This window comes from Tympanuchus pallidicinctus, unplaced genomic scaffold (genome assembly GCF_026119805.1).
Source record: "Tympanuchus pallidicinctus isolate F22 unplaced genomic scaffold, pur_lepc_1.0 scaffold16, whole genome shotgun sequence".
Lineage (NCBI taxonomy): Eukaryota > Metazoa > Chordata > Aves > Galliformes > Phasianidae > Tympanuchus > Tympanuchus pallidicinctus.
The window spans coordinates 2,680,247-2,697,833 of NW_026294679.1; the positions used below are offsets into that span (position 1 = coordinate 2,680,247).

Sequence of the window (17,587 nt, forward strand, 5' to 3'; positions counted from 1 at the left end):
GTCAGTGGCGGCTGAAAACAGTGGGAGCTGTGTGCTCTTAAATTATGTAAAATAAAACTATTTGCTTCATCACTGAGCTAGAGCCTTGGAAATCTAATGTTTTAGGCTTTGCACTTATTTAAATCGTAGCTATTGTGGTTTTCATCCTCTGAGCTCTGAATTTTTCTTTTAGTTCTAGCCTACTGCATCCAGTATAATCAAGCAGTTTCTGATGTCTGCAATCACATCAGTTAATGCGAATGACTTTCCAGAAAGAAATAATATCTCAAGTATTATACGAAACTGAATGCTTCTATTATACAAAAGTAACATGAAATGTCTGTATTAAATCTGGCATGACTGGTGCTGGAACTGAGTTTAGTTCCATTGTACAAACCTTTTAGTGTCAAATTTGGCTCGTGCAAACATCCTGTATTTTTTTGTTGTTGTTGTTTTGGTTTTGTTTTGGAAACAGAATTGGACTAATATAGATGTGTATTGGAATCAATTATCTTGATATCTTGACAAAAGTATCTGTACCAACAGCATCTATTACCACTGTATTAAGAGTATTAACAGGAAAGAAAATCAATAAAGCAAAATAACCCGCAGCAAGGATATATATAAAGTCACCAAATGCATGCATAGCAGATAGTGCACAGGTTTTCTGTTGCCAACTTTACAGTTTCTTATCTTAAAGTCATGCTCTCACAAAAGCAGGCAAGATGGAAGAAACACTGAATTACCTCCAGCTCCTATTATGCATAAGATGCTTTAGGCAAATGCTTATAATTGCTACCAGTTCTGAGTAACACCAGTGGAATTTTTATTTAGAAAACTCATTTATGCCTTGTAAAATTTTGCGTATGTTATGACCTCTACATGAATACACATAATAATGCTGGAATAACTGCTCATAAATACACTTTTTGGCTACAATACTGCTTTTCCTTTGTTTGCTTATGCGTAGTATTTGTTATGTTTACAGTCACTGAAGGATTTTTTGGCTGTCTTAAACATTCTTGTGCCTTCACAAACGGACGTGGTCACTAAAATATGGATGCCTTGATAAAACACTGGGAAAGGGACTTTGAGAATGGTAGAGGGTCCCTTCTAGTACCTCTTTCTGTATGAAATGATTCTGTTACTTATGCCTTATACTGACATGCCAAATAACGGTACAACAGATTCTGTGGGAAGACTTTTCTTGGGTGGAGGGACAACAAACCAAAGTTGTCATCACCCTTACGTGTTGCTAGTGCTTCCTCATGGCTCTTACCTCATTCTGGGGATAGAGCACCTTGTACTGGAATCAGACTTGAAAGGATTTCTAGTAGAGTGTCCTCATCTCCTAAGAGGGTTGGTTGGTTGTTTTGCTTTGCGTAATCCTCTTTGGAAAACTTGTCCAAATTATATAAAGTATCCACTTCCCAGAATCCCAGTGAAACATATGGACAGCATTGCTTTTCTTTTAGCTGTGCACAGAGAGACCTGTCTGCCAGTCATCAGAGTGGGAAGCCATGGAGCTTTTAGGACTTTGCTTCTTATTTAACCAGCACTGGGGAGCTCAATGACTCACTCTGTATCCGAGGTTCTTCCTTATGCTCCCACAGGAATGAATATCTGTGACGTTTATGACATTTCTTCCATTTCTGCAATGCAAGTACTGAAGAAAAATAATGGAAGAGTATGATTTCGCTATTATGTGATATTATCCTTCATCATCATCCAATCCAATTCTCCGCGCCTTAGATATCCCCCCTCTAATAACTTGTCTTTGAGCTTCCCCATTCTATTCCTGCTGTATTTTATAAAGATCTCCGAAGAGCTCCAGTAGGGAGCTCCAATGCCAGACCATCTTATTTAGACTGAAGAAGTAGTATAGACGTCAGTTTAAATCTTCATGTGTGCTCCCATTTGAGTCTTTGGCCTGAGTTATGCCCACACAGCTGGGCTTCAGCAGGTCTGCTGCTTCCGGGAACTGACATTTGTTAGTGTAAGTTTGTGCTGCCAAGAGAAACCTAGAAATGCTTTTATCCCTGTACAACTGAAAATTAAAACTGCCTCTCCCTGCCCCCTCCGCCCCAGCCCCCCCCCACCAAAAAATACCCCACAACCAACAAATAGATACAAAACAAACAAAAAATCTTGGTGGAGCAGGCCAAAACAGAAATGAGAAAGTAAAGAACGTGCTTCGTTAGCTGTGTGTGTGTGTTTGTGTGATGGATATGCTGGGGGAGATTCCTCACTTTATTAGGTGAAGATAAAGAGTAATAGCAGCGTATAATGAAAACAAGATATTTTTCTCTTATGCATAGGTGTCAAGATATAATTCCTGTGCTCTTTCTAGCCCCCTGATGAGCACCTTGCTTCTAATGGCACGGATAATGAGAGATTTACGACTTCTGGCTTTTTGATAGCAGACCAGAACTCATTTGTCCGTTCCGTGGTGGATCCTGTAATCATCTCTGCAGGCAGTCAGCTACAGCTTCAAGGTGTGCAAGCAGGGAAAGATAATTCAGTTAACAAATCTCATGATGCTACTTCTAATAGAAGACAATCCATCCTGACATCTTAAAAAAATATTTCTCTATTTTGTTTACATAATGAATCCTGTTCAAACCAAAATGATTTCAGGCATTACTTAGTCTGATTTGAAAACCTTCCCAGCACAGCTACCTTAAAATACTGTTATCTTTGTACAGCTGCATTAAAACGCTTTCTTTTGTGGCAATGTACTTGTTTGTATTGGCTTTGGCTTTTTTCACTGCAAGAAAGATTTCAAGAAAAGAGCTGGCAGCGCCTTTCTCTCCCTTTAAATCTCTATTGCATTTTGACCCCCATTGTAAGTAGGTGCCTGGTACTTGTAAGAAGAGTGCAGCGAAAATACTGTAGCGGGACTGATGTACTCTCCCTCTGCCATTCTCTCTTGATGGGTGAGTACAGCGTGTCTTCTAGCTTTGTTTGAGCTTTCAGGGTGGCAACACGTGCTCCTTAAGTATCTTCACTTAGGAAAAAATTGCTGTCTGTTCTTACATGAAGGTAGCAGAATGTCAAATCCTGAGGAGATGAAAATGAGGTGTATTTTTATGAGAATACGTGAAGGAAGTAAAATCCATGTGTGGCTACGAGGTCACCTTCCTTCCCATCCATGACTGCGCCCCGTCTTCACTGGGATGCCGCCCTCAGACCATCAACAACACAACACCTCACCTCCTCCTAGATCTTAACATCACTTCTGAAGTCTTAGAATAATATCCCTACAGGATGGCGTGACTGTGCCCATGCCAGCACCTTCTGGAGACGCACCACGCCGACCACTTAAAAGCAAGCTCAACGTTCTCCAGCAGATCCCCTGTAAATCAATTTAATATCAGCAGGGACATGAGTACAGTGAGGGATTTTCAACACTTATCCATCTCTCCTTTTAGTGCTGTGCCTGTGAGCTGTAGCTTGGTTGTTGGAGATTTATTTTAGAGTTGACATCTCTCTGCAATTTTATGATATTGTTTCTTTATGACACATGAAGAAGACCAGGAGAAGCGGATTTGGTTCTGGTGTTTATTTTGACTTGGCTTTCATCTTAGGCATTTCTATAATGTCTGGATAGTTTTTCTGGATGACTCACTTCAGATTTCAGGAAGTGAATAATGATCTCTTCCAGCCCTTATGGAGAGGGAAAGCAGTGAATCTTTAATGATGACTTTGTTTTCCTCGTGGCTTCCTCAGGTATCTGAATTAAATAACCCATAGAAAAATTCAAATAAATACAGTGTTTTAAACAGAAGGAAGTATAAATAAATGCCTTCAAGTTGGTTTTAACAATATGGTTTATCTGAAGATAACTTAATGTAGGAATAATATGTATCAGGAAAAAAAAATAGGCTTAAAAATGTTTTAAGTTATGCTGAAGACGTTGTGTTGAGTGATTGCTCTTGTGCTTGGCCCTACAGTCAAGCCATCAATGTCCTTTAGCTCCCAGTCCTGAGGGGGAAATCTGAGTCTCTTTGGGTGACTATTGAACCTAGGAGGAAGCCCAAGACTCCTCGGAGGTCTTTTAGAAGATGTGATAAAGATCTAGAAAAACAATCATTTTTCAATTCTCCCCTTCTTGCACCACTGTGTATGTTCTGCAGAGCTGTTTTATGGCATTTAGAGGGAAGTTCAAGGAGTTCATTTTGAGGTGATGCTGGTGGCACAGACGGGACCTCAGACGTGATCAGCATGGGTCTTTGAGCAGAGCAGAAGGGATCAGAAGTGCTGACATGAGTTTGAAATTTGTCAGCATATGAATAGTAAATGAATAAAATATGCAACTCTCATGACAAAAACCAGAGAGGAGGCCAGGACCAGCGCTCTAAAGTGATTCCAGCCCTTTGTGGTGTCACACTGGCTGTCACCAAAGGCCACCCCAGCACAGCAGCCTGCAGGATCTCCAGCAAGGACCCGAAACAGTGGCAAAATGGTGTTACATGTTGCTTGTTTTCATGTATGTCTTGAACTTCGTGCAAAATCATTTTTGGCTGCAGGCCAGAATGTCTTGTGTGTGCTAAATAATCGCAGTGCACTATTTTTCACCAGCACCCTCACCTTTGCAATTTATCTGCAAGCTGAGCTCTGAGTACATATTTTCTGAATCATTATCTGAGCTGGCTGCCAGTTGGCCTGAGGCAGACATCCAGGCACTCGAGACTGGGAGAATTGGTTCCAGCTGCACTCTGTAATTAGGAAAACCCTGGTCTGTAGCCGGATGTCCAGATGCCTTGCCAAGGAGTATATCATTAGGTTCAACAAAGAGTACTGGGGGCAGGGGACTGAAAACAGCGAGGGTGCAACAGGACAAAGTTTATATGCCAGTGTTTGCTCCTTTGTTTCTAATCACATCTCTCGTTTGTAAGCTGGAGAGGTGGGTCGCAGTGGGAAGGGGAGGTTAAGCAAATCCTCAGGATTTCAGCTCAGAAATAAGTTTCTCATGCTCCCCACAGAGATGGAAAGTATTTGAAATGCTGTTTCTTTTATGCTTTTGCATCAAGGAAAGACTGAACTTTGCGTTCTTTGTGCAACAGGAGTTACAGTGCAATATGTTTTGTCAGCAATGAGAATTTGCATGAACATTCTGCTTGGGACACATCTCAGCTAAAACCTTGTGCTCCCCAAAGAGTTGTCATTACATAGATTCAAGCTCTTTTGTAAGAGTTTGTTTTGTTTGTTGATGTTAGTTAACAAATGTAAAGCTTCTAAGATGATACTTAATATTGGGAAAATGACTGGACCTTTTGCCACCACTACCATTTATTTAGTCTCTTTCAGCAATCAAATTAAGTGACTCACCAAAAATCTGGGAATTTTGAAGGAACAGAATATCTGTAGTAATATGAGAATATTATTGCACAGCATAGGGTACACAAGGCAATGTGAAACTCCCCTCTGGATGATTTAGCAAAGAAAATACATACTTCCTTCACATCTCCAGAAACATCTACTTTTTTGAAGTTAAGAATTAACTAATATATTTCAAAATGTCTCAGTGAAATTGGAAGGTCTTACCTAGAGATTATCACAGGAGTTTACTTTAAGAATAATTTACAGATTACACATAATAAACTGTTGTGGACTTTGATGACTTGTTCTTGTTGGACCCTGTAGAATTCAGTAATTTCTCTTCTACTGAAAATACATTTGAATGAACTTCACGAAAGACCATCTGGCAAAACATGGCTTTCTGGGTCTGATTTATCTCCAGCCAACCTTCTTTGCACACTAGTTGACATTCACAAGTTGATATTCTCCTGTTGTAGCTTCACAGCTCCATTTGAGACAACTGTGGTTTTCTTACCGTAAAGTGTTTGAGGAAAACAGTTGATAGCAAAGTTTCTGCTTTAATTACATCTTTTTTTTGCTTTAATTACATTACGCTTTGTTTCCGAAAACTCTAAATTCCCTGATGTCTTGCCTTAACTCAATCCAACAATTTCTTCCTTGTCCTTCTCTGCAACTTATTTCCTATTTAGTTGTTTAAAGGTCGACATTATGAATGTATCCTCATGTATTCACCTGGGTGCTGATATGCTGGCTGTTCTCTTTCCATAGAGCCCACCTAGCAGTTACCATCTCTGCTGCAGCACCTCCTTTTCACCATGCATCTCAACCATGAGGAGCTCTGATGGTGTCTCTCTCACCTGTTTTGCCAGCAGTTACTGTGATCTTGTTCACTGCATTTTCATCCGTTTAAACTGTGTTATTTCTTTGTGAAAATAAGTAAAAGTGCACTGAGCCCTCCATTCCAGCTACTTTCTGGATTCCTTTTTTTTTCCCCTTTCTGTGGCCAATGACTCCAAATGTTTTCTCTGTTCCTCAGGACTTTCTGTGGCTCAAGGAGAAGAGCAAACCTCTTTTTTTGATTTTCCTACCAGCTATGTGTACATACAGTGGCATTGGTGTTTTGGGGCTGTCTCAGCGAAGTGCTCCTTTAGTAAAGGAGAAAGTTCATCAATCAACCTGTTCTGTGATCGCTGTCCCATGGTGAGACTTCAGGACAGACCTGACGTGTTCCCCCTCTTTCATTTCTACTCTTTATAATGTCACAAAATCTCAGTTCAAATAGAGAATTTTTGGAAATTAACCTCCAGAGGTTATGTTTATTACCATATGGGAAGTAATGTCATTTCTAATTAACGACTGACAGCCAATGCAATGCACCATTGCAGTGTCCTGGATTCTGTGTTACGTGGTAATTAATTTTTGTAAAAAGGGTAAAAAGAAACTTAGAGATTGATATCATAGGTAGGATATCATCACTGAACTGGAAATGGTGTAATGGTATTTGTGCGTATTATTCAAAATTACTGCAGTTCTTTAAATGTTAAGACAACTCAGCCCAGAATAGAGGAGTCTTATAGCATCCAGTCCATGAACGTGCTTGTTTGTGCTCTCAGGTTCTGCAGATCAGGCAGAAGGGAAGTTTGTTGAAGCCAATTCCTATCTCCCCTACTTATCCCACACACATGCCTTGCGTACAGGTGAACCAGTGGCTGAGAGATACAAACTGTGCTCAGACCTGTACAGGTTGTGCAGCTGTCCCCAAATGTGTCTCTGCAAAGCATCCTGGCAATGCCCAAACTCCTCTCCTGAGAACAGAGAAATGTGATCCTTCCTATAACCAGCTCCCAGGGCAGGCAGATCACTTACCAGAACGCTCTCCCTCCTGCTTGCACTCTGCTTAAAGACACACTTTATCATCCATCTCCTCCAGGACACCGGTGATAACATTTCTTTCCCTGTGTTTGTTTCCTAGGAGCAGCATGGAAGCAGTGGGGCAGTAACAGAACATGCACAGGCCAACAGCAGGAGAGTGCTGTGGAGAGAAAACCAAGCTTTGCAGAGGTAGGATGAGTAAATAACAGGTGGATAAGAATCAGCAGAAGGCGTTTAGATTTAAAAACAGATGCTGGACGCTGAACAGTGTGTTTAGGCTTGATTTTTGTTTCCCTGTGCTCAGCTTACATAGCCAAAAAGCCAAATAAAATGATGGCTAAAGAGGCTGTGAGTCAGTGTGCTGTTGTTGGGGGGGGGGGGGGAAAAACCAACATGTTTTGTTGGGGGAAAAAAAAGTAATAAAGACCTCCCAGGGGTTTAAATCAAGTCGTATCCCAATTACCAGTGCTCTGTCTCCGATGTTCCCAGGATAATGCCTGAGGTTTTCTGTTCACCACAATTACTTGGTGTAAGTGCATGCTTTTTCCGCAAGATGCAGTGAGGCTTGAAAACTCCCAAAGAACATAGAATCGGTTGATCAAACCTTAAAGATTCACTTCTCTGCCAAAGGTTGGGAGGAGGGAACAGTATGTTTACTCAAGCAGCAAAAGAAGTGAATTACCTAAAATTTGTATCCGAAGCTAATAGAGATAAGTTTTGACATGCTTTTGGACTCTTGCATGAAGTTTCCATCTGTACAGCCTTTAACAGAATAAATAAATGTCATATCAGCTGCTACAGCAAGTGATGCCTCCACAAAATAAAGTGTATCGAGGAACCTTCTTCAGGGCTTGTAAAAATCTCAGGGAAGTCGAGAGTTTTAGAAGTCATGCGAAGGTCTTAAACCTATAGGTAGAAGTAAATGCAGTGCAAAAAACGTGAGGCAAATGTTTTTGCAAAGAAGGAAGAAAATGCCTTCCCTGGGGCTGTGAAATTATTGAATTGTCAAAACCACAGGCAGCTGGTTTAAAAATTGATAAAATTTACCTGACGTTTCACCTCGTTAATAAACTCTTGATCCAACTCTCTACGTATTTGGGTTCCCAAAACAGCCTTCCCAAGAGCTACAAAAGGAGCCATTATTCTGTGTTATTTCCATGCACAAGGGATGGGAGCTCAGTTATGGTTTTTCCCTTGGGCTTCAGAGCAGGGTGAAATACTGGTTAAGCACTGGCATTGATTAGCAGATGATATGGCTGCCGAGAGCTGACTGAGATGAATGCACAATAAGCAGGAACAGTACAGGCTAGCAAATAGGACCTAAACTCTAAATTAAATTGAATGAACTTTCATTACAGAGCAAATCCTCTGATTTTGCATGACAATTCAGTGGGCTTTTTATCTGTTAGGATTGCAAAATCTAGGAACCTGGGGCAGAAGCAATCTAATCAGCCAATTTAGAGCAGCAAAGAGATGCCTTACTGCATATCACCTGTGATGAGCTTTGTGGATGATAAGAGCTGGAGATTTTCAACTCGGGTTTACTCCCTGTTTAATAGCTTTAACATAAAAGCACTACTTTTATCCCATCAAATGAAGCAGCATGTGGTCTGTCAAGATGCTTATTGCCATGCTCAGAAACGTGAATGTGGGCCACAGTCGGTCCAACTTGGACAATGTGGTTTTGCATTTGATGAGCAAGAAGGAACTGATGAATTAAAATCGTGCCTGTAGCACTTGTAGGAAATAATACCACCTTAATCAGAGGGAACATGGGGAAGTTTTTCCATGCTTTTTTTTACCAGTCAGGTCATAAAGCATCAGTGACAAATGCCCATGTACTCCCTACAGCACGTGATGGCACACACGTAAACCTTCAGGCTAATGATCTGTAACTCACTTGAATGCATTTAAAACCCTAGCAGGCCATAATGACAAGAGCAGACTTCAAAATTGTCAATGCCTTCAATGGGTCAATTTTTTAAAAACATAGCTGTCCCAAATCCCAATTGCAGCAATGGGTTAAATACTGCAATTAATAGTATAGGATACACATTTTTAATTCAAGTATATTTTTAGGCTGGATAAAATATTTACTGGAGCCTCCCTGGCAATTAAGAACGCGTGCTTTAAGATGGAGGGGGAAGTAATATGAATAGAAATTTAACAAGAAATCTTGAACAAAACTGTCTTGTGTGATAGATGAAGAACAGTTACATATGTTATGATAGAATATGTTGATAATTTGAATCTTTTCATTTTCAGGAACCTCTGTCATCAACAAATAGAAAATTGATTTCACCAATAGTCATTTCACAGATGATTGATGAGACTAAACTGAAAGAAAATCGGTCTGCTTTGCTGATGCAGGCTGTGACCCCCCAGCCCAGCGCGTGGCACACAAAGCAATCTTTGACTAAGGATGGTTCAGTAAACATTAACAGCACGTTTGCTGTACTTGCCAGCCGATTAGAAATTCAATCATCCTTAGGTGATACCACCTCTCCATCAGGCTGTCCCATCGCAGATGGAAAACAGTGTCAAAAGCAGAAGGGTTTTGCCTCCATAACCATTACAGCCCGGCGTGTCGCTGCGGGCTCCAACCATCCAACCTGGGGACGCAGGGCTGTGCCAGAGCCCCATGCTGTGTCCCCCACCTTGAGTGAGATCCCTGCTGCCCTCCGCCACCGACTTTCACCTGACCAAGCAAACCCCAAAGTCACTCCATCATGGGTTTCTGATTGTTGCTCGAAATTAAGTAGAGAGCTGCGTGAGAGGTTTTTCAGCCTCAGAAACGGGGAGAACGGTGTGGGTCTTCAAAGCAGTGATAGGAGAGAGAAAGTACCGCCTTCATTCACCTCATCTGTCCGCCTTCAGGTTTCTCAGCAGTGTCCAAATCCCATCTATTACATAGACAAGTCACTCAACGTGTGCCTTGACCGACCTCGAATTAAATGCCAAAAAATTTATAGATCAGCGTTGTCCTTCACTATAAATTGTAGTTCGTCTAGATTAACAGCAGATGGAGTAGATGGTATAGGTAATGGAGAGTCAATAGAGAAGATGCTTCAGATAAAGCTCCTGAGAGAAAACAAGGCTCCACGCAGAACAAACAGGAGTGCACTTTTAACAGAACGTAATGTAATTAATAAACAGACAACAAATGAAGGCTATTTGGTTACTAAATGCCCTTTGACAAGAGTCCGTGCCTTTGAACTTCCGGCATCTGGGCATGCACCCAAAGGACCTAACAGCACAACAACAACAAAGCAAGATGATGATAAGCAGTCTGGCAGCTATCGCACTACATTTTCTCTCCATCTTTCTAATTCAAGTGGTGAGGCAGGTAAGTAATTTCCATAAGCCTCAGTCTGGTGGAGCAGCGATTCAGGCTGGAACAGACCCACCACACTGATTATACGTGAGCAGATAACAGTAATCTTTGCTTCTGCAAAGGCATGCTTAGTCAGAACACAACACAGACATTCACAATCTCAGGACTACTGTGAATATATCTGCCATGCTAGTGATGCGTGCTGCTCACCAGGTGACAGAGAAAACTTTGCCTGTCTTCACAACCGCTGTTTTAACCTTTTGTAAGTGTAACTTATTTATTTTTCTCTCAGCAACATGCAAGTGTTTAGCCCAAAAAATAATTCTTTTTTTTGCAGAAAGGCTGAATTTCATGATATGAGATTAAGAATGAGATGGCTCCACTGAGCTTGATTTTGTGCTCCTTATAACTGAAAACGATCAGATTTATTATTTAGAAAGGCCACAGTAATAAACCTTGGCCTCTATAAGCAAAGTGAATGTTTTGCAAAGCTTTAGCACATTTGTTCCAAATATCTCCAAGTGTTTTGCAAACTCAGTATTTTCTTCACAACGTTGCTCTCGGGAAAGTGGCCGTGGGGATTGCTCTGTGCCCAGAATGGTGTAGCTTCCACTGCACTGGGCTGCAGCAGCTATGTAACAGTGCAGTTGAATAACCACAGCTGAGTTTATTGACTCACCAGGAAGGCAGCATGGATGGGAAGACTGTCAGTGAGAGAGTCTGGTTATTGCCAAATGTGCTAAGGTTAGAACTTACCTCCCTTATATCCTGTGACCTTGGGCTATGTTTAATTGCAATTACCTTGTACTTATATGTTTCTTTTTTATTTGAGGGCACATATATGACATAAGCTGTTTCCTAAGCTTGTATCTTCATCTTCCCAGTTTATAATTGGGGAGAAAAAAAAAAATGATGAGGAACTGCATGCTCTCTGATGGGTGAGAGCAAGGTGCAAAACATGTCCTGCTCCATCCCTCTGCACCTTGCTGTTATTTCTGCACTCGCTTCTCTTGCAGATATCAAGGCACAAATGGTGAGAAGGCACTGCTTTACTCAGTCCTGCTTTACCACTAAGAAAACTATCAGCAGGGCCAGGGTCTTCCACAGAGATGCTTCATTGTGTAGTAGCCTAATTTAAAATAACAGTGCCTTTCTGAGATTTTTCATAGGCAGTGTTATGTATTCAGGGCTTAATTCAGTGGCATCCAAGGACTTTGTGTTACGTCACAAAAAACAAGGGTTAGAATAGTATTGAGGTTTCACATGGGCTTGGCAATGCAGTGGTGGCCATGAAAGGATGACTTTTACTAGAAGTAATTAGAAAGTGAAACAGGAGTTTGCTCATGGTTCCCTTGTTCTACTGGAAAAAGGAAGTAAGTGAGGTAACTGGCTGAGAAATATTGCTTTTTTTAAAGCAACTTCCACCATTTGTATGCACAAGAATACAGGTGTTAAGAAACATGGGAAGTGTTACCTTTTTAACTGCTTCCACCATTTGTATCAGCAATAATGTAGAATGTAAAGATATATATTTCTCTTGATCAGATCTCTTGTAATGTATAAGAAGGTGTTTATCTGCTTACTACCACTTTCCTGTGTGAAATGTCATAATAAGCCAGTATAATGCTAAAAAACAGCAGTCTTTCTCACCAGGATCCCAAAAGTAATAAGCTCTTGCATAGCTGTCAGCCATTAAATGTGACATATCATAAGAAACCCAGTTAAATTCACAAGGCATCTACATTGCTCGTTAAAATGAAAGGCAATTGGTATGACTTTAACCTGGGAGAAAATGAAAGACAATGTTTGCCATATTCCAAAATCTATTCAAAATCAGTTCCAGAATCTACAAAGTGAGGGACAGAAGGGATCTATTGGATCCAGTGTTCCATTCTAGTGCAAATCTGGTACAGTCCTACAGCCTGTCACATTTGCTTGTTTGTTGGCTTTTTTTTTCTCCTGGATTAGTTTTAAGTATTGAGAGAAACAAAAGCTATAATGGGGCCCTTGCCTTCCTGTTCTGTGCTGTGGAACTTCTGCATATTCAGCTTAAAACTGCAAGACCTGTATTGCACAATGATGCTTTATGACTGCAGTGAAGTAACATCAGCAAAGTCCTTTATACCACTACAGATTCCCAACTCTTTCTATACATTTTTCCTCCAGTATGTACTGGCTCGTATCTACTTGTATTAAGGTCTATCGTATGCTTATACAATTGAATATCTGTGAAATGAAATGCTTAAGAAGAAAGAAAATTGGAAAAGAAGAGGCAACAAACAACTTTTGACACCATGTTAATACTTTGATGTCATTATCTTGTGGATGAAGGAACTGCAGAGAGCTCTTTGTCACATTTCTGGTGACCCAGAAAGTTGAGTTTATATTAGTGCGCAGCTGTAGGCAACAGACTGCTTGCCAGCAGAAATGAAAGTAGTAATAATATCACCATGGCCAAAGAATGGAACAGTTGCATTCAAGGCTAAACTTTTCTATATGAAGTCTGCAAATGTAGTTTTAAGAATATATAGGCTGTCTTGCCAGTACCTGTGGAGGGATGGGTACCCACGTACTTCTGTTTTACAGGGCCCAGCTTTGCTCTTTCCTATGGGATTGAGTCGTGGCCTTTTTGCTGTGCCTTTTCTTAATTTTTTTTTATGTGACTTCACTAAAGCAACGGTGATTCTTATGGTATTACTCATACCATTTCATGTTCTAATCCAAGCATTCTGGACTTGGCTTTACATGGCTCTTATGTATGGCCTCTAATCCAAAGCCATACTTTCAGTAGGAGATTGAGCCAGATAATCTCCAGAGGTGTACATTTCCACAGTTTGCCACATATGAAAAGGATATTTTAGGCATATTAAGAAATGTAAGTCTTGGGCTTTGCTCATAGATGGTAGTTATGCTTAGAAATCCAACAGTCCTGGTCTCAGTTAACATTCAAAGCCATGTCTCATGCTATGTCATCCCAAGGACTGATTATGGCTTTGTGATTTCACCACTATGGATTGTATCTTCTGCTGGCTCCGTTGCTTTGGATACTTTGCTTCTGGCAAGAAATTGGACTGTAAGTGCTGTAAAATCCATATTTTGTGTGAAGTCAGTCTTCAGATGTGGAAAGACATGCAGTGATAAGATGCGATTGCATTCACTTTTAGCGAGGGGTCAAGATGTAAATCTTTTGGGCAGCTTAAGGAACACGTACATACGAATGTGAAGTGTCCCCAGTGACAGCCACAAGAGCCACCTCAGAGAGATACAGCTGAGCAAAAGCCTTGGCCAGGCTCTGTGAGGTCCACGTCGCAGGCAGTCGATGTGGATCTGCCAGCCTTCAGTTGCAGCTTTTAACAAGCTGTCAGAACTTGCTAAGGCTGCTTTTAGGTCATTGTGGCAATTCCCTTTACTGTTTGCAGTTGATGTCTCATAAATACAAGGTTAGTTAAAAATGAAAAGATTAGTCTTGTTTCTGTGAAAGGCTTTTAATCTTAATTTCTTACCCATCCTTCATGAAGAACGTGCTCCACGTGAATATCTACTTCTCTATTCATCTTTTACAGCCTATTAGCTACTTGACGATGGGCTGAATTATTAAAAGGGGGCAAAGAGAAGGAAAAAGAACACGTTTAAATACATTTTGACCTCTTGATTAGATAAAATCGTCACTTTACTATGTAAGATTATAAAATCCAACATTCAAATTTATCTGTTTAAGCTTAGATCAAACATCTTGATGCCTAAGCACCTTTACAAACCTCAGCTTTGTTATTTCTGCTAGCACTTCAACTCTTATAATGTCTGCACCTGCGTTTTTTCTTCTGTTGGCATGCCCAAGGCTGCTGTGCAGAGCTATTAAGGAGGAATAGCTGTGGTGGAGATAAATTTGAATCCAATGGAGTTGCTATGTGCTGCCCTGGCTGTCGCACCCTATGCTGAGATGTCAAAGACATGGAGAATACAGCACTCATCACCTATGGAAGTTACCCCAAAGTAGGGAAGTGAGGATTATGATGTAGTCATGAGTCACTGTTTGGAGGTGAATGTGATGCAATGAGGTGTTACGACAGCAGCACTAAGTGCTGGGCACAGAGGGCTCTCGGAGGAGCTAATCCTAACAGGGGTCTCACAGTGGCTGCACTACCAGCATCTGTTCTGCTGAATTCGGAAATGGAGTAGTGGTGACAGATAGCACTCAAGATGGAGAAAACACATTTAAATGAGTGAATGAGACAAAAGTGAGTGCTACTATTGTATTGCAAGGTAGTTGTTTGTATTTTTTCACCAAACTGACCAAGAGGTGACTTGAAAGTATAATTTACTTAATTAAAGCAATACGAGGCAATGGATGGGTAAACTGAGATGGGATCTGGCATTTTGCATTGTTGAAGGGCCCAGGTGGTTATAAAGTTGTCCTTCCTTCTTAAGTAGGAGTTTTATTAACGATTACTGAAGCCAGCAGCATATATGCCAAGGAGGAAGTAACTAAATTTTAATTAGTTTCAAGAGCTTCTTTAAACTTTTTGTATTGTGTCCATGTCTATCTGTGTGCATGTACATATATACCTTTATTGGAGTGAAATTAGAACAGTGGATACTGTGGGATTTCAATGTGATACTGCCTGCAAAATAATGTTTTAGTTTGAAAAATACATTGAAATCCTCTGGTATTTGAGACATTTGAATATTGGGAAAATATTTGGAGGTCACCATTAAACTAATATTCATTCACAGTAATCAGAATGGATTAATGTAAGCAGTCTTAAAACTAAAGACTATTAGAAGTATTTACTTTCAATTATTAAATATTAATTGAAATGCTGTGATGAATGAATTCAGCCTACCTAGTGTTCTCACCTGACCTTCTGCTTATAAGCAAGTTAGCATACAATAGCCTAGAATATGAGATTAGTATGCATGCACATGTGTATATGTATTATATATATAAAACAAGATATAATTAGATGAAAGCTGTTCCGTACAGTGTGGAATTTATTGTATAGAAAGTTGAGGAGCTACACAGATGATGCTAATTGATTCTTCAGCCTGAGAATATGCTCAGCAGTAGTGACGGTAAGGACAGGAGAAACGTGAAATATGGCACAGCAGATTTTACTTTGGCACACACCTGCTAAACACGAGGAGTCCGATTTTTGGCTGATGTCAACCAATAGAAAAAGCTGCCTTCAGAGGAACTACGCTGATTTACATCAGCCGAGAATCTGGCCAGGGACATTACTGACTTGGCATTATGGACACAGCAGCTGGTGCTGACTTGTTAAGAACAAAGGACCACATGCCAAAAAGCCCATTAGAAGGGGCTCCTTTGATGTTTCACTTCATCTGGTATACATTTAAAACGGTGGAGGTTGTCAATTTTCTTTAGTCTAGACGTTCTGTGTCATTGGATCTGTGTCGCACTGCAATGTGACCTTAGCATGCTGTATCAGATGCTGAGAAATTGAGGACTCGGTCAGTTCCATGAGGAATTGGCAGTCCTCAGTTATCAGTGAGTGCAGAAGGTGCACTGAGCCTTGTATGCAGCCCCCAATCTGTGTAATGGGCAAATAGCAGCTGCCTCTTCTTACCTTAGAGATTCTTTATTCGTGTTTAGGAGGATGTACTCCTAATTATAGTACCTGAGTATGCATCTTATATTCGTCTTCAGTCCTTGTTTCAAGCATCAGTTGCCCCTTCATCTGGTGTGACAAAAGGAGGGCTGGTGAGGCTTGTTGAGTCTGGGAGGAAAAACAGTGGAGCAGTAGGTGGGTATTCCTTCTTGTTCTGCTGTTTAAAGTAACTCCAGTGTTCAGAGGAGTGGTGGGCCTTCTGTCCCGTTGCATGGAAATGTAGCTGATGTTAGAGACACAGACCATAGATGCTGCAAGCAAGAGGGCAAGATGAGGCTCAGAGCTGTGTAAGCCCAAGCTGCCCTAGGCTTGCTTTCAGTGCCAGAACTGACACTTCAGTGGTGGTTCATTAGACATCACATTGACTATGATTAGAGTGTTTACAGTTTTCTATGGAGCAAATTATTCTTTAATTATTTTTTTTTTCTCTGTGGTTTTAGTCAACATGTAGCCATTGTCTTTTGGAAGTAGTTGTTTTTTGTTCTTGTGGCTCTTATTTTATTGTGGTTTCTCCACCCTACTTGTTTGAATGCATGAGCGTAAGTTAATTTGACAGGAGTTGAAGGAGCTGCCCACCTTCAGGAAACATGTCTTTTGCTGATTAAAGGCTCAGTTTTGTATTATGGGGGGTATCAGTCAACCTATTGGACAGAAATGACATCATTTCCCTTGAAAACAGAAGGACATCTGCCCTATTAATGATATTATGAACAGAATTTCCAGAGATGAGAATGATAAATTAACATTATTTTCCCAAAGGCAATCACACTGTTTGCTGATAACCCAAATTAAAGTTAAGCTCTCCTCGTTTGGGTATATGAAAGTTAAAGATTTGATTTTTCCCCACTGTTCCAGGTAGACAGGAAGGAATCATTTCTGACTTTGAGCTGTCACAGTTGGTGAAGGCATGAGACAATTTGAAGTGAAAGAATTTAGAGTGGGCAAGTCCCTTGTCAGTGCTCAGGACAGCCAACAGAGGTCTGGATACTAAAAGCATTAAAAATAATGATTTATTTTTAAAAAGAGGTAGGCTACATGGATTCAGTGACTGCATTACACCGCTGGAGTAAAGGACCTAATTTTCCTCCTCTTCACACTTGTTTTAAAGTAGGTGCAACTCTTCTGCAGTCTGCAAAATGAATGCTTGGCTCAAACTGGCTGTGGTAAATTATCAGAAAGAGCTGAACAACTAGGTGTCTTTGACATGATGAGAATACCAAGTGGTTGATACATTTCTCACCCTGCAAATCACCATTTAAACGTTGTGAATCAGCCTGAGTATATTTCTTTAAAGTGACAGTGCAACAGATTACTTTTGGAGTCACTACAATGCAGTCAATACGATCACATGATAGCTTCTAAGATGACATCCTTGAAATCCAAATGCGGATGTCTGCCTCTGAGAATTCCTTGTGTGGGTTTTTCAGAGAACGTCTCCTAAGTACAGCAG

The 17,587-nt window shown here is 40.6% G+C and overlaps 1 protein-coding gene across 1 annotated transcript in view; it reads left to right on the forward strand.

Annotated features, from left to right (window-relative positions):
• CUNH10orf90 (chromosome unknown C10orf90 homolog) overlaps positions 1-17,587 on the forward strand; it is a 62,500-nt gene that overhangs the window by 22,895 nt on the left and 22,018 nt on the right. The window contains 2 exon segments of the mRNA XM_052677182.1: positions 7,274-7,362; positions 9,439-10,519. Of these exon segments, the coding sequence (XP_052533142.1) occupies positions 7,274-7,362; positions 9,439-10,519 (1,170 nt within the window).